Source organism: Artemia franciscana, unplaced genomic scaffold (assembly GCF_032884065.1).
Source record: "Artemia franciscana unplaced genomic scaffold, ASM3288406v1 PGA_scaffold_49, whole genome shotgun sequence".
Classification (NCBI taxonomy): domain Eukaryota; kingdom Metazoa; phylum Arthropoda; class Branchiopoda; order Anostraca; family Artemiidae; genus Artemia; species Artemia franciscana.
Window position 1 is genome coordinate 1,281,805 of NW_027062689.1, and position 22,703 is coordinate 1,304,507.

Below are 22,703 nucleotides of genomic sequence, written 5' to 3' on the forward strand. Positions count from 1 at the left end.
ACTCTTCCCCCATGACAAATCCCTCCATGGAAAGATCCTCCCACGTAACCCCCCATCAACTTCTTCCCCCCCCCCCCAAACCAAAACAATCCCCCTGAAAACGTCTGTACACTTCCCAATAGCCATTACTATATGTAAACACGGGTCAAAGTTTGTAACTTGCAGCCTCTCCCATGGGGACTGTGAGGGAGTAAGTCGTCCCCAAAGACATAGTTATTAGGTTTTTCGACTATGGTGAATAAAATCTCTATCTCAGAATTTTGATCTGGTGACTTTGGGAAAAAAATGAGCGTGGGAGGGGGGCTAGGTGCCCTCCAACTTTTTGGTCACTTAAAAAGAACACTAGAACTTTTAATTTCCGTTAGAATGAGCCCTCTCGCGACATTCTAGGACCACTGAGTCGATACGATCACCCCTGGGGAAAAAAACTAACAAAAAAACATATAAACACGCATCCATGATCTGTCTTCTGGCAAAAAATACGAAATTCTACACTTTTGCAGATAGGAGCTTGAAACTTTTATAATAGGGTTCTCTAATACGCTGCATCTGATGATGTGATTTTCGTTAAGATTGTATGACTTCTAGGGAGTGTTTCCCCCTATTTTCTAAAATTAGGCAAATTTTCTCAGGCTCGTAACTTTTGATGGGTAAGACGAATCTTGATCAAACTTATATATTTAAAATCAGCATTAAAATGCAATTCTTTTGATGTAACTATTCGTATCAAAATTCCATTTTTAGAGTTTCGTTTACTATTGAGCCGGATCGCTCCTTACTACAGTTCGTTACCACGAACTGTTTGATTTCCTTTGTTTGAAACTAGTTTCTCATTAGCTTTTTAAACTGTTCCCACATCTAAGATCTCCTATAAATTTATACAAAAATTGCGTCGGGACCTTCCTGTAGTGCTGAGAAAATTTACTAATGGCCTCTTTGTCTTTGAGACTGTCAACCAACGCCAAGACGTGCAAAATGACATCTTTGGTATCGAACGTCCTTAAACTAAACTAATCTGACACAAACACACATACATATACACACAAAAACAACACACATACACATAACTACTCTCATACAGATTGAACTTACAGATAATGTTTCTACAAATACAGAAGACAGAATAATGAGGATTTTTTTCCCAAGACAGCGAACGAAAAAACCTAATTGTATATTTCGGCCCTATATCTAAGGGCCGCCTTCAGCAAAGAAAATAATAAACAATAACACACTTACAATAAAAGTTATCGGTTAAAAATCCATCTTTTAAAATAGCCTAAGGATAATTACTTCTTATCGAAAAGTTCAGCCAAGACTGTGTCTTTTAGCCTATATGTCGATATGTTGGGTAGCCAGACGGGGCTACCCGACATATGTATAGGGCGTTCCCTTAGCCGCCACATGGGAATGCATTGAGTTGCCTAGGGGGGAGCTCTTATTGAGCGACTCAGAAGTCCCATTACACCTCCTCCCATCCTACATGAAAGTTTTATCTGCATCTAATAAGACACAAAAGATAAGGTGTTTTGATAGCCTGGATAAGCATTGTGCAGTTATATTTACGTTTTACCGTCTCTAGGTCAAAGCTTGAAGTCCGCTTGACCCCATAACATCATCTGGAAATTTAAAATCAATCTCCCAAGCCGTTGAATGAAAATTCGAAGCCATCTCTGAAGCAACGTAGGCTGCATAAGAAGATTTATTTTAAGACAACTGAATTGCAACTAAGCGTCATATTTGTAAGCAGTGACTTTAAAACCTTGAATACCGCTTTGGTGGAGCTCAAATTTATGAATTGACCAATTACCATGTTTTAATTTTAGATTTGCATCCCTAACATGGGCGGGTCCTTCAGATTCCCTAAACAGTTGGTCGCAAAAATTTTATTCTCTTTTTCGGCATTGCTCAGGCTTGTTACAGCTTTGGTCAGTAGTACAACTTGGCAGCCCCTTTCTTAGGGTGAAATACTCCTTCCGTAGAAGGATTAATTAAAGTGCAATCGTCTTGTTTTCGTAAGCTATAGCTTAAAAGAAACTGTAAATTATTGTTACTCTGGCAAAAAAAAAGTGTAGGGAATTTTTAACGTGTTTAAAAAGTGGTAGCCGCAGTAGTGACAACATTACTCTGCATCCTGGATACACCTAAAAGTAACAGTCGTACGGGTAAAATTACACATGACTCAATGAATGTCTCATCATTTTTTGTTTTAACAATCTTTCCGACAATTCATCGAATGGAAATCCAGACACCAAACACTATTGTAATAGGCCCAATTGTTAGCGTTTCTTCAAAGCTTGCAAATGAAACATGCCCGGTCTTTTTTTGTATAGAAAAGTTCAAATTACTTACCAAAATCTAGGTTAATGGGTCTGTCACTCCGAATAGCGAATCTAAGTTCTTTTACTTCCTTTTTGACTTTATCCAAAATTGTACGGACCTCTTTACTTTTATAGAGGATGAAGGCTTCACGGCGAAGTCTGTTGAGATTTTGAATAGTTGTATAATTCTTCATTGATAAAACTTCTTTTGTTGGAGCCCGGAGATTTCCATCAGCTACAGCTCCAAAAAAGTCAACTCCTTCTTCCTCTGGTGTCAAAATGTAATTCAACCATATTTTGAAGGCATTAGCCTGCTTGGCGGAGGCTTTTTTGTCGTAGTAAACTTCGCTAAAAAGCAATGAAAAAAATTAAATTGAAAAGATGTCACCTTGCTGAAAGAATGGGACAGATGAATGGTGTCATCCATTCGTCTTAAAGTTTAGCGGTTCTACCCTTGCTATAGAAATTATGGCTTACCTTTTACTCCTTTCTTGGGAGCTATAAAGACTTTCTACTAGATATAGAAGTATGGCCAATGTTAAAAATACAATTTTTAACTAAGAGAATGATTTGTTTTTCAACGATAACAAGTTTCACTTGAAGAGCTGATATAAGACAACCAGGTAAAAAAGATTAATGAAAAACCAAATTTTGAAAAATTCATTCCGAAAATTAACTTCACTGTTGTGATTTATCAGAATGAAAAAAAGTCGGATAATGACTTTGTGCAAATACCTTACTAAGCTACGATTTTTGACAAAAAAGAGCTAAAGCCCTAACCTAATATAACAACCTACCAAAGGCACCTAGTGGGACTATGGCCCCTCAACCAGCCCCTCCCCACTTTGAATTTCTGTAGAGGGGTAGGCATGCTGCAAATTGTTTGAAGCTAAAGGAAAGAAGGTGCGCTCACTATTGCTTGATAAGTGACATTACGATTAATCAGAACTCAAAAGTTAGAGATTTCCAGAATCGACATTGGAATCAGGAGACTTTAATTCTCAAAACAGATCCACTATAAAGATTCGTCTTTAGAATGAACGTGGTTTTGTTTTAGACTCCCATTTGCTCTCTCAATACATCCATTATTTGCATATTTCCTCCAAATCTAGCATTTTATGAAAAAAAAAGTCTGAGTAAAGAGTGACCATGGTCAATGAAACCGAAATCTTAGAAAACGGAGCGATCATTAATCAAAACGTGAAATTACGAGGATTAACTTTTTATAATGATTCCAAGTATACAAAATTCATCAACTTTCAGTTGGTCAATCAAAAGTTACAAATATAAGGATATTTGCATAATTATTGAAAAAGGGGGAAATCTTAATGAAAATCATACCATCAAATTATACAACAATCTTTTAAAAGTGGTATTAATTGCCGTTCCCCATAATTTTGAATTTTTTATAACAAGGTTGTACACTTATATGTATCTATTTATTTGTTTTCCTTTTTTTATGCTTTGTTTTGATTCGCCAGGAGTGATCAAACAAAATCAGTTGTCTTAGAAAATCGGTAGATGGATCTTTAAAAGTGAAATTTCAAAGTCGTACTGCTCCTTTTAAATAATTAACGTTAAAAAACATTAAAACAAATGTTTCAATGAAAAATAAAGAGCAGAATTTAAACCTAAAACGAGTAGAAATAAAGTCATATAATAAGGCAACCTTAAAACGAACAAAATTACTAGGGCTGAACCAGGGCCGTATTCAAGACATTTTTTTTTTTGGGGGGGGGAGAGTTACAAAATGATTTTTTCCAAGGGTGGGGTGGGGAGGGAGGGGGTTAATAAAAAACTTCAAAAACGCATCCACAATTTGTTTAAATTCATTTTGTTACGTTTTTACGAGTCAGACCAACATTTGGGGAGGGGGTCAAACCAAAACAGAAACCAAAATTAACGATCAAGTCAAACTTAAACCGAACAGAAATTACCACAAATAAAATGGTACTACCGCCTCCCTTAAACCCCTTTAAAGGCTAGAATGTCATTGATCCTTAGCTGAAAACGATTTGTATTTCAAACAATTTCCTTTTAAACAACACAACATAATCGAAATCACTATGGTATGCAAGGATGACAAATAATAGCTAGCACAAATGGGAGTTAGACTTCCCTCAAAATCCCTAAAAGACTAGTGCCGTTAGTACTTTATTGTAAATAATACATAACTATACAAAATGTTAACAAAAAAGGGAATAAAATCGCGATACTAGTCAAGATTGGTACATGGTTCTTAACATAATTACGCTTATAATTTTAAGTTTTATTTTACTATTCCAAAATTATCCTTCTTTTTGTCAAAAATTTTCAAAGGTATAAACATTTTTTAAATTCAAAGGTATAGATTTTATCTAAGGTTATCAAAGGTATAGAAATGGTAAAGGTAAGATTGAGCGAACATTGGTAATTTTAAAGCAACATGTTTAATTTGTTGAAGAGATACATAATTTATATAATTCACAAAACAAATGATTCATCATAGTGAGGTCCTCTACATTTGAAAGGAAGAAAGCATTCATGGAAATTTACTGCATAACCGAGCAATCAAACTAGATTGATTGTTTAAATATATTAATATAGATAAGAAAGAATTTTTGGAAGTAAAAACATCATTTGGTTTTTCAATGCTAGTCTATAATAATAAAAGAAAAACTGCTTAAAATATTTAATTTTTTATGTTTTCTGTTTTACATATATTTTTATTTAAAGGGGTGGTAGTCACATTTATTTGTGACAACTTCGGTTAATCTTAAGTTTAAATTGATTATTCATTTTAAATTTGTTCGTTTTACGCTTTCATGTTTTTCTTTTCAAGTCTTTACGCCCGTTTCTTTGCTAGAATTTTTCTGTATCCTTTCTATTTGCCTTTGATTCAGGTATGTGCTCCCTAGGAAACATGCAATCTTGCGACAAGCCTATAGCAGGGAATTGCACTGAAAGCACAAGCTATTTTGTCATTGGATACATTAGTATCAGATCGATCCATTTAGTGCACCAGAAACTACAGTGCTGTTTAATTATTCTAAGAGAATTATATAAAATTGCTTCAACAATACGTATTTATGTTTTGACATATTTTCAAAACTTTTCTCATCTACGGAAAAATAAATGTGCAAGACAAAAATTTTTAAATAGAATTCGGTAGCTGGATAAAATTAAATCGAACGATAATAAAATTATCGTCTTATGCTGAAACGCTAAAACCGTTAAGTTGCAGGAAAATAACACACCTAAAACTTGCATATGGAAAATAGAACTTTGATACTAAATTCACGCAATTCACGCAAGTACTCTTACCGGAATCCTTCCAAAGACATGTCATCAGTAACATAAATCATTTCACTGCTCATTATTCTTGGTTTCTTGAAAGGTAGACCTCGGGTTAATGCCGGTCGCTTCCTTGGTGAAATATCTATCGACTCCCCCGAATTCGCAGCATCGGGTTCTCCGTATTCGGCTTCAATGTCGTTTAAAATTTTACGCATGTCCTGTATTTCTTGAGTGTTGAAAAGTGAATCTGTTGGAACATGATCATAAGTCAATTTTAACGAAGATTTAAGAATATCAAACTCATAGAGTTAACTTCCAGGTTTTTTTAAGTACTAAAAACTAATTTTTGACTGTTAATCAAAGCACTACAACAAAATATAGAATTATGGGCTTTCCTAGGCTTTTACTTGGGACGAGAGGGACTACAAAACCAGGATTTATCTTAGGTGAAACGAAAATACAAGGCACTCTTTCAAAAAATTAAATAAATAAAAAACAAAAAGTTTTTTCAACTGAAATTAAGGAGCAACATTAAAATTTTAAATGGACATAAATTATTCTGTACATGAAAGGGGAAGGGGCTACTCGTTATTCAACTCTCGCTCTTCACACTAGGGTTTTAAAGTTCTTTAAAAATACTTCTCATTCAAAATCAACAGCCCTTGTGTTTGACTAGTCTATCCTAAAGAATCAGGACAAAAGGTCAAACTGTAGCGTAAAGAAAGAGGGTGAGGAAGAGACAACCCACCTCATATACAGAATAATTTCTGTTCATTTTAAGTTTTAATGTTGCTCCTTACTTTCAGCTGAAAAATTTGCGGGTTTTAATTTCATTTCTGTCTGTTTTTTGAAATCATAACAGGGAATCACCTCCCCACACCCTCGTGCAACATTTCTCCTAAAAAATTGCACTGGAAACTTCCCGCCCAACAGAAAATTCTGCCTGTCGAAGATCGCCCCTCCCGCAGAAAATTACCCCGAAAAATGTCCGTATATTTCCCAATAACAAGTACTATGTAAACAATTAGCGTAAATTGCGTAACTTACAGCCCTTTCCCCAGAGATTATTGAGGGTCATGTCATCATCAAAAGTACAGTTACTGAACCGTTCAGCTATGCTGAAATAAATAACTATTTTAAAATTTGTATCGGATGTCTTTGGAAAAAATAGGCGTGGGAAGGAAGCTAGGTGCTCTCCAGTCTTCCTGATTACGTAAAAAGGTTATCAGAAATTTTGACTTCTGTTTGAAAGGGCTCTCTCTCGATCTTCTAGGACCATTAGCTTTATATGATCACCCCTGGAGAAAATAGTAATAACAACAATAATAAAAAAAAATAAACCCACATCCGTGATCTTTCTTCTGCCAAGAAATACACAATTCCACGTTTTTGAGATAGGAGCTTGAAAGATCATTAAATAAATAAATTATAAAATATTTAAGTCTTATGGCTATTTACTATAGGGAACTCTATAGCATTGCATCTGATAGGAATTTGAAACCTCTACAGTAGGATACGGCATTAGACTTTACAGTCCCTACCGGCGGTGCTGATCTCCGTTTCTTGGCCCTTCAGCCAGGAAGTGCAATGGGGGGTTGGGGGCCAGCCATCCTGTGTACAGTAGGGTTCTCTGATATGTTGAATCTGATGGTGTAATCCTGTCTACAGCAGGGTTCTCTGATATGTTGAATCTGATGGTGTAATTTTCGTGAAGATCACTTGACTTTTTGGGGGTGTTTCCCCCCTTTTTTAAAAATCAGATAAATTTTATAAGACTCACAGCTTTTTATGGATAACACTAAACTTAATGAACTTATATATTCGAAATCAGCCTGAAAAGCCATTTCTTTTGACATAACTATTGTTATTAAAATTCTGTTTATTAGAGTTTTGTTACTATTTGGCCGAATCTCTCCTTACTCACAGTTCGTTACTACGAACTGTTTGATCTCCACCCTTGCACTGGCATAACTCAGCAGTCCGAAATCATAGCATATTAGCAGTATTTATGAAAGCTTTGCGTTGAATCTTTTTTTAAAGCATGTTGATTTTCGTCATCAGATAAGCGAGGTTTTCAGACTACCTACAAAGAAAGCGCTAATAAGAGGGTCAAGTGATTCAAACATACTATACTTTGTGTTGCACACAACACTGTCAACGAGAATGAAAAAATATAATGCAGCCTCATAAGTGCTGATGGTGTTATAAATGAGATTTTGTAATAAGGTGGTTGTGAAATTAGAGGTAACTTACTGAAGATTACGAATATGATTTTTGACACTGAGGCAGGACTTCGTGATATTAGGAAAACTTATAATTAAAACTGTTAATGAGAAAGGTGATAATAGTGAGTGTGGTAAAAGCAGAGACACTACCTTGATTTCCATATGAAGAAAATTCCTTAGCATGATAATACTTGTTAGACTAAGGAAGAAAAGTGTGGTATTCGAAAGGGGAGAAGAAGCGTTGACCAAAATTTCCCTTTAAGGTCAACAATTAAGAAGTGCTGACTCGTCAGAACTCACCAAGAGTTGTACATTCTCTTTTGATTCCATACTCTATGCTAACCTTTGCTTATACTAACCTTTGAGAATTTCACTAACCTTTACGGCCCATCCGAGGATCAGTTGCTGTTTTTCTTTGGTAAATCAAGCCTCCCGAGTCCAAGGATTTGTCGGAGCTTTTACTATAGTTCCCCTTTTTTCCTATTGAGATGTCACTGGCTGCTCTGTGTCTGAAAGACGATGAACTGCCCGTTTCATCACTGTCAACGGACGACAAAGATGTAACAGAAGAAGAAGCGCTTAACGTAACCTGATGATCTTTGCGATTCTTGAAGGTAAATTCTTTCCTGGTACTTTTCACTTTTCCACATTGCAAAGCCCTAGGAAATGGTTTTACCACTCCTCTTTTATCTCCGAGCAATTTTGGTGGATTGACTGTGAATGCTTCATCTTCAGAATATCTGCAACTGTCGATTTTTGGAGGACTTATAGTGAAAGTAAATTCAGTAGCAGGTATTTTCATTGTCTGATTGCCATCGTTTTTTATCTCTAATATTGTATTTTGATGATTTGAAGCCTTTGTGTTATGAAGTTTATCATCAATCAATACACCACGGGAAAAGTCTTCCACTTCCGTAATATGCACATCAGTGCGGATCACTGGCGCTTTCACGTTAGATTGATGGCTCTGAGGGAACTCTTTCAATTCCTTTTCGGCAAAGGAGACTGGTATATTGGATTCAGTTTTATGTACTTTCAGTATAGGGCTCCTTGAAAGAAATTCTGCCGGGGCAACTGAGCTATGAGTAGGATCTCCTGCCCCTTGATTTGTGTCTTTTGAATTAGAGTTCAAACCAGGATAATTACTAACACTAGCAAAATTGGATAGTTTTTCACCTGCATCAAATGACGGATTGAAATTATCATCGTTGCCTTGCAAAGTTTTGCAATCTGAAAGAGCATCTGGTGCTTCAGAGTAACAATGCGTCTTGTCTATATTAGAAGTAGCATCTTTTGGAGTAGCAGTAACATAATCTTCTTTAGAAGCTTCAGGGAGATCGAAGCCTTTTGATTCACAGTCAAAAGTTCGATTTTTCACATGACCCATAGACGACGTTGGGCGGGAGGATGTCTTTTCAAATGTAAAATTTTTTTCTGTTTCATTTTCTTCTAATATCACCGACAGGTCTAGCTGTGGAACTAAATCTATAATTGGCAAGGATTCTATTTCAGGAGCATGAACATGACAATCTTGGGAAACAGCGCTATCGTCAAACTTATCAATAAAGATCTTGTTTTCCTCGTCCATTATAGGTGACACTGAGGAAACAGGTGAATCTTCAAGGTTTCCTCCTGGTTTACTGACAACAACTACTGTCGAATCTACTGCTAATATAGCTGGAAGGTTCAAGTCTTCATTGGCGAATTTTAATTCACTATTGACGCCTTTAGACTCGCATATAGGTAACGCTGAGACTTGGGTGTTAAGTTCTTTTTCAGCCCTTGGGATGTGTCTGAAAGTCTCATTTTCTTGGTGAGGTTCATCATCTGAATCCATGCTTTGTTTCGAACAGGTTGTCTCAGTGCTTCTTGCTGAATAAAATGTTTCGTTACTCGATCTCTCCAAATCTAATTTTTCTAAATTCACAAAATCAATTTGGATGCGAGTTGTGGGCTTTATTGCAAGATTTTGGTCATTACCAATTTGTTTAGGATCTTTCTTAACGCTAGAGCAAAGAATAGGTGCAAAAGGAGTCAGTGTGTCATCTAATACAGACACTGGAACAGCTAAACTCTCTCCTTTTTTTGTTAGGTTTGCTACTTTAGGCAAAGTCTTAGGAGCAACAAATCCAGGTTTTGAACAAGCATTTTCGTTTGATTTTTCTGCGTTTTCCTGTTCTTGGAGCCCAACAATGGCCTTACTATTGCAAGAAACTGTTCTTGTTTCATTATTCCAGAGTCTTTGCTTCACTTTAGATATCACAGGAGTAGGCGGGAGGCCTAAGTTACACCTATTATCAATCACTGCCTTATCCTCATATTTCCTTTCTACTCCACAATCCGCTATTATCTCTCCAGAGCTACCTGGTATTACGACTGCTGTTAGATTACTGTCAATCACAGGTCTCTCAATCGGATTACAATTCTTCAAGGCAATTCGATATGTTTGTCTTCGTGGAGGAGTTGATACGATATTACATGGAGGTAGGTTTCCCCCGACGATGGATCGGAAAGCCTCCCTTTTTTCAAACGAGCTATTCCTTTTCTTTTCAGACTGATGGCAGTTGAGATTTACCGCAGGCAATGGGTTTCTATCGGTTATATCAGAGTCTGAGCGGGGACGAAGGTTTTCTTTTGATTTAACTGAATCACGTGTGAGTGAAAGAGAACGCGGTACTGAACTGGACGAGCTCAACGGCTTCTGAAGTGACGATGATCTCTGTAAAAAAAAAAAAAATAATTACAAATAAATAACAGATTAATAGGCAAAAATATAAAGATAAAAGAGCAACTTTAAATTTGTGGGCATACAAAAACACTACACATAGAAGAATTATCATAAAGAAAAAACAAAAGAACATTATCTTCCCATTCGAAAATTCATGATATATCGATTACCTCTGTATAACGTTTTGCCTTTTTCTACTCATATCGTTACAAAATCCCTGTTATCTTTATTTTTCAATAAATAAGAATTTACCATATCTTTATCTGTGATACATTTGTTGCTTTCATAATTAGAACCGTTGCTTAAACAAAAATGCAAAAGAGAAAATTAAAAGAAAACAGCAAGTAAGGTCTCTTAACTATGTGGAATTGAAGAAAAGAAAAAACACCACAAAAGGTTGAAAATAAAATAATCGAAGAACACCGATTAAATAAATAAGTCAAAAACACAATTTAGACATAATCTGTGATTTAAATACACAAACCAAATTTACGATTGATTTGAAATTACTTCTGTTTAATTCAGAATATAATTATAACCAAACAATAGCCAGTGGTGGTTCAGTTTTTTTTTGCACCCGGGGGAAAATCTTGATTAGCATATCCCGCACCTGTCTCTCAAAATTTTCAGGCCAAATCTTAACAAAACTTTCATTTGTTAACAACATACTTCATTTATTTAAATCTGACTTTTCTTACTTTAGGCTCTTGACAATTATAAATTCCCTCATCTCAAGTGATTGCTTCAATTCTTTCATTTGGTCTACTTACTCTTATTTTCAATGAATGCTGATAATGATAAAAAAAAAGGAAAATTTTGGATTCAATTTAATTATACTTACTCCCAACTGCGCCTTCTACTCAACGTTAATAAAAGTAAAATCTCAAACTTCAGAAATGATTGAAAAATGAAATTTTGCATCCCTAAAATTTTTGCGCCTGGGGCAAGTATCCCCCCTACCCCAACCCTAAAACCGCCTCTGAAAAGAACTTAACAACCAGAGAAACTTATTAAACCTGCTAGAAAATTATCCTCCTGTTGGCTTAGTATTGATAATTATCCAACTGTTCAGTATTTTCCTTTTCCTTTTGATTGATCCGCCGTGAATAATTTCAGAGGCAAGTTACTCTTTAACTATGGATTCATTTTAGAGATTCTGAAAAAAGTTCTCATAAACTGGATTGAAATGCTAGTTTTCCTATCTCTAAGAATTACCAAATCTAATAAAGTTCTAGTTTTTTCTTTAATGACTTCTCTTGCCCATTATACAAAGGCTTTGTTATTGAAAATATCAAAAACCACTTCAAACTTAACTTAAACTTAACATCTGGGGGATACAATTGATTTTAAAATCTTTGCTTTTGGGTGAATATCCAAAACAATTTATGTTGAAGAGCTTGCGTTAAATACCCAAGAGGGTACCAAACTCAACTATGAAACCGACACAAGAATGGCACTACATTTTGCCCAATGCTACACAAATGGATCTTCGAAAGTAGTAGTTACAGCCAAATATACAGATGTCAGTATCTATCAGTTGGCTATTTTGCAGAGTCGTCCTTACTTGCTAGCTTCCGGTCTAGAATTAAGCTTCAGGACCTTAATCTTTTTAATTTGAAAGCTTTCCCGCTAGAAGCCATTTCTGTCATCGCTGTTATTAGCAGCAAATATAACACTTGCCATATAACCTTGGACTACTGTAGGCCTACAGAGTGTTCTCTTTTTTTAATGCGAAAAAGATCAGACAGCTGTAAAAATAGTTAATGGTGTGTGGAGTATTCTCTCTTCTTGTGGAAAACTTGATCATACAATCGTAGTGATAAAGCTCTCAAATTGAAAGAGATCTAAAAAAAAGTAAATTCTCTACTAATTGAAGATCTTGTTAACTTGCCCTGTCACTTCGTTCCATTTGAATAGGCTTCGTCCATCAAAATCAAGTTTTGCACAACGGGCAAGACAAGCCATAGAAAAAAAACCTAACAACTTACATACTGATAAGATTTATGATAAGATTTTGAAGAAAACAAACCTATGGTTAGAACAATTAGCTGCGCTACAACGAATTAGCTGGTGAATCAATCACTAGAATAAAAAGAAAAGCAGCCAACCACTGAATAATTGAATAATTAATTGGAATTGTTAAGTTTAAGGGACTCAACCTGTGTTTCTGGATACAGAAGTATAATTTATGCTTATTTATTTCTATATATATTAATAAAACCCGATAGAATTAAAAAAAAAAAAAAAAATCTAATCTGAATCAGAGGATTATTTCTTCACAGATTTAACAAAGTTTTTTTTCTTTGATCACATGCTCGTTTGATTTCAGTTGCCTTTTGGGTTAAACAGTATTAATTCAACTGTATATTTGTTTACAATTGTAGCCTATTGTTCATTGTTTTTGCTGCTAATTTGAAACTTTTTTAGTTCTTCAATGGACATTGTCTTGAATGATTTTCCTTAAGTATGCATCGTTTTGGGTTTTGTTTTTAGTTCCATCTTGGTTTATTTCTTTTAGATTCCTCTAATTATAGGCAAAGTATCTGTAGTACATTTTGTTTTCTATGAATTCGTTATCCTTAAGTTCCAATTTATAAGTTACTTCTTTTTTAAGTTCTGATTAAAAGATTAGAAAAATCGGCCGTCTAAATAAAAATGTTTCCAAGAGGTCACAGGAACAGAATATTATTTTCCATACAAAATTAACATAAAATAAACCCCTCGCCTGTCATATAAAAACAAATCTCGGTCAGTATAATACTATTATTAAAGCTGAGCTAAGAGACTAATAACACAACGTTTATACACATTTTAAAGTTTGAAATCAAATAAAGAATTGAATTAGAAGATTTAAAAAAAACGTCTAATAATTTATAAAACTGTACAATACAAACAAAAACTTGATCTAGTTTTTTAAATATTATAAATGAAAATTCTTTTCCGATTTATATTTCCTAGTTTATTGGTAAGTCTGAGGCATATATACTACCATTTTACTACAATTTTGGACTTAAATAATCATGTAAGATGTCTCAATCTTTTCCCTTTTTTCATTATCCTTACCCCCTTTTCCTTGATAGATTCTATAGCCATATGAATGACCAAGCAAGTAAGCTATTATTCAACTAAAAAAAAAACACAGAAGCTATAAAGTCTGAAAAATTGAACAACTGAACGGTAACACATTCTAACCGACACATCATGCATGTTCCGAAAAAAACAATAGCATTGAAGACATACATCTTTTTTCATGTGTTAAACAACGCAAAAATAGGAAATTGCTTAAGCATCAAAGTTCTTCCGAATTACAACAATCTCTGTTCAAAAATTGCGGATAAAAAAGGGAGAAGGAGACAGGCATACAAACAGACAGAAAGCCTCGTCCTCGTAGCTAACCTCGTCCTTTTTTCTTTTCCTTTTTCATTGACCTAATCCTGTCTCTATTCCCTGTTGTATCGTCCTTGTCCTAATTTCTTTTCAGCTATTTTCTTTGTTAAAGTTCTATCTGGTAAGGCTTTGTCCTCTCTCCCTCCAAAAACCCTCAAGACTTTTACGATTTTAGCATACCTTTCAATGTTCTTCCTATAATTATTTCGTTTTAGTTGTCTTTTTGAAAATTTGCCCCCAAGCACAGAAAAATTCCTGCACACATCTCTAATCTATTATATATCCTCAACATTTTCTCAGTTTCCAGTATTCTTAGACAATTACTGAATGAGTTACGGCTTCTACTTTATGGGCATTTTAAAGTAAAGAAAAACTTAGCCAATTCAGTCTTTTCAGACTAGTACAGAAGTGTGGTTCGCCATTCATAAAGTAAAAACAACTTACTCTAGTTTTCCCTTTTTTGACAGGAGGTTCGACTGCATTCCCTAGTATGGGAAACTGTGTTTTAAACCCAAAGGAAGTGGAAACAGCAAGATGACCTTTGAAAATCCCAGACTCTGTGGGTGTCCACGATACAGTGAAGTCACCGTAGCCATTAGGGTTTATTTTGATTGTTGGTGGATCTACCTTGAAATCAGCAGTGCAAGTTAATGTTACCTGAAAAAATGACATATTTTAAATACTTTTCAGAACATTTCCACTACCGAACTTCAGAATAAGTGCATGTATAGATGTACAGAAATTCAAGCCTTGGTGAGATAAATTTTCTTTTTAGAAGGAAGCATAACAGACAGGTCTACTTGATCTGAAATCGCTTTATGACCTTTGATGTTCATCTTTATGTTTTGTAAGCTCTATAGGGAATTAAAGACTTTAAATATAGTAACTATCAATTCCCAAAATTCCCCTTTTTCTTTCTGATCATTCTTCTTATCATCCTATAAATAAATAAAAAACAAGTTTTTTTAACTGAAAGTAAGGAGCGACATTAAAACTTAAAACGAACAGAAATTACCCCGTATATGAAAGGGGCTGTTCCCTCTTCAACGCTCTGCTCTTTGCACTAAAGTTAGACTCTTTCTCTCAACTCTACTTTTTAAAACAGTATAAACTTTAGCGTAAAGAGCAGGGCGTTGAAGAGGGAACAGCCACTTTCATATACGGGTAATTTCTGTTCGTTTTAAGTTTTAATGTCGTTCCTTACTTTCAGTTAAAAAAAAACTTGTTTTTTTTTTTATTTAATTTCTGAACGTTTTTTAGTTAATCTATGTTTTGATTTCGGCTCTCTGCAGATGAATAATTAAAGCAAAATTTGTATATTTATTTATTTGGCTAAATGGCTTTCCCGTGGTTTTGATTGAATGATTATGAAAAAAAGGAGGGGGGAGGAGGCCCCGTTGCCCTCCAATTTTTAGGGTACTTAAAAAGGCAACTAGAACTTTTAGTTTTTTACGAACGTTTTCATTAGTAAAAGATATAAGTAACTTACGAATTAGCTTACGTAACAAACTTTTATATTCGTATGTTTTTATTACGTATATGAGAGGGTTCGCCCACTCGTCAATACCTCGCTCTTTACACTAAAGCTTAAATTTTGTCCCCTGAATCACAAAGGCAGTAGAATAAATAGTTGAAATTACTAAAAATACTTTAGCGTAAAGAGTGAGGTATTAGGAGGAGGTGAACCCCTTATATGCGTAATATTTTCTGTTCGTTTTAAGTTTTAATGCTACTCCTTACTTTCAGTTGAAAAAAAACTTCTTAATATTTAATTTTTCATTGTTATTTAAATTATGTTAGAAAATGCTGCGCCCCCTTCATGGAAATCTTCTTCCCCCATGACAAATCCCTCCATGTAAGGTTTCCCCCACATAACCCCTCTTCTCAACCCCTCCTCCCAACCAAAAAATCCCCCTGAAAACGTCTATACACTTCCCAATAACCATTACTATATGCAAACACTGGTCAAAGTTTGTGACTTGCTGACCCTCCCAGGGGGACTGGGTTTTTCGACTATGCTGAATAAAATGGTTATCTCAGAATTTCGATCCGACGGCTTTGGGAAAAAAGAGCGTGGGAGGGGGCCTAGGTGCCCTCCAATTTTTTTGGTCACTTAAAAAGGGTACTAGAACTTTTCATTTCCGTTCGAATGAGCCCTCTCGCAAAATTCTAGGACAACTGGGTCGATACGATCACCCCTGGGAAAAAAAAAAAAAACAAAAAAACAAACAAACAAATAAAAACGCATCCGTGATTTGTCTTCTGGCAAAAAATACAAAATTCCACATTTTTGTAGATAGGAGCTGGAACTTATACAGTAGGGTTCTCTGATACGCTGAATCTGATGGTGTGATTTTTGTTAAAATCCTATGACTTTTAGGGGGTGTTTTCCCCTATTTTCTAAAACAGGGCAAATTTTCTCAGGCTCGTAACTTTTGATGGGTAAGACTAAACTTGATGAAACTAATATTTTTAAAATCAACATTAAAATGCGATTCTTTTGATGTAATTATTGGTGTCAAAATTTCGTTTTTTAGAGATTTGGTTACTATTGTGCCGGGTCGCTCCTTACTACAGTTCGTTACCACGAACTGTTCGATAAGAACTAGAAGATTCAAAATTTGTTTAACTGTCTGTAAGACCCCATATTAACCTTTAATTACTTATCACACTAGATTTTCAGGCCCAATTTGTAGGTGTAACTGTTTTATAGCTTTTATAAAAATAATAGCCAATCTTTTTAGGTTATGGTTAGTCTATTTTAATGTTTTTTTTTTCTTTTGTAGTATTGAATCCACAAGTAATTATATTTCTGTCTTTCTTTCACATTTCTTTTCGTAGTTAACTAAGTATCTGTATAATGTGACTAGTTGCATTTGTACTGTTCTCTCGTGTTTTAACAGGTCATGTAGCCTTTAGGGAAACATGATGTACAAGGAATGTTCAAGTTAAAAGGTACATTTGAAAATTTTGTGAACTATATAATTTAAAATGTAATCTTTTTTTTGTCTTCTTATGCTGGTAAACCGGGTTCAAAGATTTGCTGGCATGATCAGCCTTCCTGTGTTTGTAATTTATCTTTGATAATCAATAAACAGTTCGTGGTATCGAACTGTAAGTAAGGATCAACTCGGCCCAATTGTAACCAAAACTCTAAAAAACATAAATTCGACAACAATAGATACATCAAAGAATTGGCTTTTTATGCGGATTCCAAATATATAAACTTCACTAAATTTAATGTTACTCATAAAAAGCCACGAGCCTGTGAAATTTGCCTGGTTTTCAAAGAGAGGGGGGATAAACCCCAAAGACGTCAAGCGATCTTGACAAAAATCATACCATCGTATTCAGCATTTCAGAGAACGCAGCCATAGATGTTTCAAGCTCCTATCTGCAGAAGTGTGGAATTTCGCACTTTTTAAGCAGAAGAAATATCACGGATGTGTGTTTATTTGTTGTTTTGTTTTATTAACTGAAAAAATAACAACAAATGAATTTACATGGTCAGTTTACTCTACATATGCTGATATTTATTACTTAAAATGTTAATAATATTTGATTTAATAAAGTTATAAAAGTGAAAACATTAGTGCAAATTATATTCTGGCCTTGGAAAGGCATAGGGTTTTGAGCCCTACTCATGTTAATTTCTGCTCACTTTGGGTTTGACTCGTTAATTTATTGTAGTTTCTGTTCGTTTTGAGTTTTCATTTATCTATCGATGTTGATTCGTGGTATTTTAACGTTTTGTAGATGATTTGATTCTATTTTTGCTCATTTTTGGTTTAATGAAGTTCTTTACTTTTCTTTGGAAAACTTATTTTGTGGAAAAAGTTTTTTTTTTTTTTAGTTAGTTTCTGTTCGTTTTATATTGACATATGTCTTTTCAGGGAAAAAGAAAATAATAGTTTAGATCTTTTCGGTTTTTCTTTAAGAATTTATGGTTTGACCTGCTATTTGTATGCTGCAGAAACTTTTTCAACAATATCTAACGACATACACATTTTTAAAATCTGAACACAAAAAGCAGTGTTTAAATTAGTTTTATTAAAACTAACTCTAGTTGAACTGAAAAATAAAGTTTTATACAATCGCAAAAATCAAACTATGATCTTTGACAGCTTGGATTCAACTTACTCTCTTTTGATTTAGTTAAACTTTAAGAGCAGAAGTAGTAATAGAAGTAGCCCCGAAAGTTTGAACATAATACCCTCAGTCGTTCTTAGGATGTTGTTGAGTGGTCTTATTGGCAAACAGTATCCATACAGTGCTTTTTAATTTAATCTTAAGGCAACATTTAGTTTTTAAACATAATGCCAAAGTTGCAAAACTGCGGGCGGTTGACCTGTGCAAAAGCCATAGAGATAAAGTTACAAGATCGTTCAGCTATGCAGAACCAAATGACTATCTAAAATTTTGATTGGAAGTGTTTGGATAATTATAAGCTAAAGAGGAGTGCTGATTGCCCTGCAATCATTGTTGACTCTTAAAAAGGATACTAGAACTTTGAATTTCCAATCAAAGTAACTCCTTTAAAACATCAATGATATTACTAGCTATGATGGAGCAGCGCTGCCTAGGATATTGCTTATATGCCCTTTAATGCTTGCATGCCTATAGTTTTGTCGTTTAATTGAAACTCCCCTAAACGGTTCAACTTAATACCCTTAGCGTCATTTGTTACAGTAAACGAAGAAGTAGTATCAAAAGTATACAGATAGTGTCTTCTGGCTAGTTCGAAATCAGTCACAACTACCCTTAAAGGTCTAACTTAGTAATGTAAGCCGTTACTGTGATATTGCTTTGTCACCCTATTGACGATCTCCATAATCATGCTTCTTTTTGATTTTGCTCAGCATCCGCCTAAATATACCTTGAAAGCTTCACCTTAATTCCCCTAGCTTGTGTAGTAGCAATAGTTCAAGCAGCAGTAATAGCATTAGTAGCAGTATGCACTTAGCATCTTTTTTTGAGCATCCCCTTCAACACACGACGAAATTTTTAATTTAATACCATCAACCGGTCCTGAAACATTGCTGATACTTCCTCTTGACAACCTAGGTGGACATACTGTATTTCGATTTATTTCAACACAGTTTCAATATTGCCCAAAATTTTCGCCTTAATACCCTCAGCTCTATTAGCAGTAGTAGTAGAACCAGTAGTTATAGAAGTAGCAGTAGAGTTAATAGTAGTAATCTTAGTTTTAGTAGCAGTAGTAGTAATAATGATAGTAGCAGTAGTGTTAGTTGTAGGAGCGGGAGCAGTAATATTATGATGCAAATATTGTCTTTTGGATAGTTCAACATCCCTCACAACAAGCATGGTAAATGTTAATTTCACACACGACACTGCTCCTAAGATATTGCTGATATGCCCTTTTGACAACCTACATACGGATGGCGAATACCATCCATACAACAGAAATGAAACTGTCACCCAGCCATCATTGCTATTTTGGCATATGTCCCCAGGAAAATTTTCTGCCGGCGCCCTTGGGTAGTAGCATGTGCACATTTCCTTTTGATCAGCTGAACATCGCTTTCATGATGCCCTGGAAATTTTAACTTGACACGTTAAGCCGTTCCAAAAATATTGTTGATGTGCGGCTTTTGGCACCATTTTGACACCCTTTTCACCTTAATACTCAAAGCCTTCATCATAGTAGTATCATAGTATCATAGTAGTCGTGGTAGTAGCAGGAACATTAGTAGCAGTAATAGCGTATTATTATTAGTAGTAACAGCAGTAGCAGCATGATTAATAACAGTAGTAACAGCTACATTTTGCTTTTTGGTCAACTGAGCATCTCACTGAAGTTTCCTCTCGATGTGATAAACCGTTCGAAAAATATTGCTGATACACCCGCATCAGCAATCTGTATACAGATAATATGTTTTGATTTAGTTAAACTTTCCCCTCAACATTTTCCATATATTTTTCGATATCCTCAGCCTTAGTAGTACTCGCTACAGAAGCAGTAGTAGTAGTAGTACTTGAGGTAGCAGTAGAAGCAGCAGTAGTTGTAGTAGTAGTAGCGTGCAAACATTACCTTTTGATTTGATCATCTCTCTTATCATTTCCTGAAAATTCCAAATTAATATACTCAGTCATTTCTGAGTTACACCCTTTTGACAAGCCAAATAAACATAACAAGTTTTGATTTAGTTCAACATTCCCTCAACATTCCCTGAAAGAAACATCTTAATGTCCGTCGTATTTTGGGGAAATAGAAGTCAAACATACTTACATTTTCTCAATAACATATACTATATGTAAACCGTGAACAAATTGCGTAACTTATAACCCTTGTCCTGAGGCCTCGGGGATGGGGAGGGGGTTGACATCCCTAAACGCATAATTACTGAACCTTTCAACAATGCTGAAAAAATTGATGTCTCAAAACTTTGGTTGGATGTTCGTTTTGGGAAATGATGGGCGTGACAGGGGGAGGGAGAGGGTTACTTACAACCCTTGCTCTGAGAGCTATGGGGGCGAAGTGTCTTCCTTAAAGATTTAATTTACGGACCCTTCAACAACAATGAACAAAATTGCTATCTCCAAACTATGATTGGATGTCTTTGGGGAAATGATTAGCGTGGAGGGGGAGGAGGGTTCTCAAATCCCTTTTGACTCTCAAGAGGGGCATGATAATTTCCAATGTCATATCAAATTAGTTCCATCTGAAGTTTATAGGACCACCCATTCAATAAAAACTTTATATGCCCCCAAGGCATGAATTACAGCCCTATCCCCGTGGCACTGGGGGGTTTATGTCAACCTTAGATTTGGACAGCAAAATCGCTAGCTCACAATTTCAATCAGATTCGCTTGGAGAACAGAGGGGCATTCGGGGGGGGGGGGCTAACTGACTTCCATCACTTTTGACTCTTAAAAATGAAGTAGAACTTACAATTTTCAACCAAATCAACCTCCTCTAAAGTTTATACAACCATTCCTTCCAAAAATCTCAAATGCCCCCGAGGCATAACTTATAACCCATGCCCCCAGGCTTTGGGAGTTTGTTTCAACTCCAAAAGCCTTGCTATATGATATTAGGACTGATTTTCAATATAATGGCTATCTCAAATTTCAATTAGATGCATGTCGGGAAAACACGACGTGTGTGTGTGGAATAGGTTAGGTGGGGATAAGAGGGGGTGTGTTAGCTGTCCTCCAATCACTTTGACTCTTAAAAAGGTTACTAGAGCTTCATGTATAGGTTAAGTGTCATGTATAATAACGTTTATAGTTCTCAAATACTCAAAGGATGTCGGACCGGGTACATTCACCAAAAGCAGGCGGAGAAAGAAGCATTCATGTTGATTGGGGTGAATGGTGTAGAGTCTTCCTATCGTGGTATCTTTGACGATGGTAGGTTGGCCGTCGACAGGGTAATCTAGATATCATATATATATATATATATATGTATATACATTCACAGGTGGGACACAGGGACACAACTACAATGGCGCGTAACTAATATGGCCCGTAACGAAATATCAAAATTCATTAAGATCCGATCACCCACTCGTAAGTTATAAATACCAAATTTTTTCTAATTTTTCCTCTCCCTTTAGCCCCCCAGATGGTCGAATCTGGGAAAACGACTTTATCAAGTCAATTGCACCTGACTCGCCAAATCACTGAATCCCCCAAGAGCCCCCAAAGAGAGCGAATCCAGTACGGTTCCGTCAATCACGTATCAAGGACATTTGCTTATTCTATCCACCAAGCTCCATCCCGATTCCTCCACTCCAAGTGTTTTCCAAGATTTCCCCCTCCGACTCACCCCACTGTCAAAGATCTGGTCGGAATTTGAAATAAGAGCTCTGAGACATGAATTCCTTCTAAATATCAAATTTCATTAAGATCCGATCACCTATTCGTAAGATAAAAATACCCCAATTTTCTCGTTTTCCAAGAATTCCGGTTTCCCCCTCCAAGTTCCCCCAATGTCACAGGATCTGGTCGGAAATTAGAGCTTTATCCTTCTAAATATCAAATTAAGATCTGGTCACCCTTTCGTAAGTTACAAATACCTCAATTTTCAAATACCCCCCCCCAACTCCACCAAAGAGAGCAGATCCGGTCCAGTAATGTCAGTCACGTATCTTATACAGGTTGTTATTCTTCCCATCCAGTTTCATCCTGATCTCAACGCTTTAAGTATTTTCTAAGATTTCCGGTCCCCCAACCCCCCCCCCCCCCCAATTACGTTGGATCCAGTTGAGATTTAAAATAAGAGATCTGAGTTACGAGGTCCTTCTAAATATGAAGTTTCATGAAGATCCGATCACTCCTTCGTAAGTTAAAAATACGTCATTTTTTTCTAATTTTCCAGAATCAACCCCCCCCCCCCAATAGAGCGGATCCGTTCCAATTATGTAAATCACGTATCTAAGACTTCTGCTTATTTTTCCTACCAAGTTTCATCCCGATCCCTCCAATCTAAGCGTTTTCCATGATTTTAGGCTCCCCTACCCCAAACTCCCCCAATGTCATCCAGATCCAGTGTCACCAGGATTTAAAATAAGAGCTTTGAGACACGATATCCTTCTAAATATCGAATTTCATTGAGATCCGATCACCCGTTCGTAAGTTAAAAATACCTCATTTTTTCTAATTCTTCAGAATTAACCCTCCCCCAACTACCCCAAAGAGAGCGGATCCGTTCCGGTTATGTCAATCATGTGTCTAGGACTTGTGCTTATTTTCACTACCAAGTTTCATCCCGATTCTCCACTCTAAGGGTTTTCCAAGTTT

At 35.6% G+C, this 22,703-nt stretch overlaps 1 protein-coding gene and 1 long non-coding RNA gene across 2 annotated transcripts in view; one reads left to right on the forward strand and one right to left on the reverse strand.

The window, feature by feature from the left end:
- LOC136041915 (uncharacterized) overlaps window positions 1-22,703 on the forward strand; it is a 444,858-nt gene that overhangs the window by 223,287 nt on the left and 198,868 nt on the right. The window lies entirely within an intron of this gene.
- Window positions 1-22,703, reverse strand: part of LOC136041895 (uncharacterized) — a gene marked incomplete in the record, with an annotated part of 136,976 nt that overhangs the window by 88,227 nt on the left and 26,046 nt on the right. Inside the window, 4 exon segments of the mRNA XM_065726688.1 lie at window positions 2,350-2,666; window positions 5,622-5,841; window positions 8,198-10,538; window positions 14,379-14,591. Of these exon segments, the coding sequence (XP_065582760.1) occupies window positions 2,350-2,666; window positions 5,622-5,841; window positions 8,198-10,538; window positions 14,379-14,591 (3,091 nt within the window).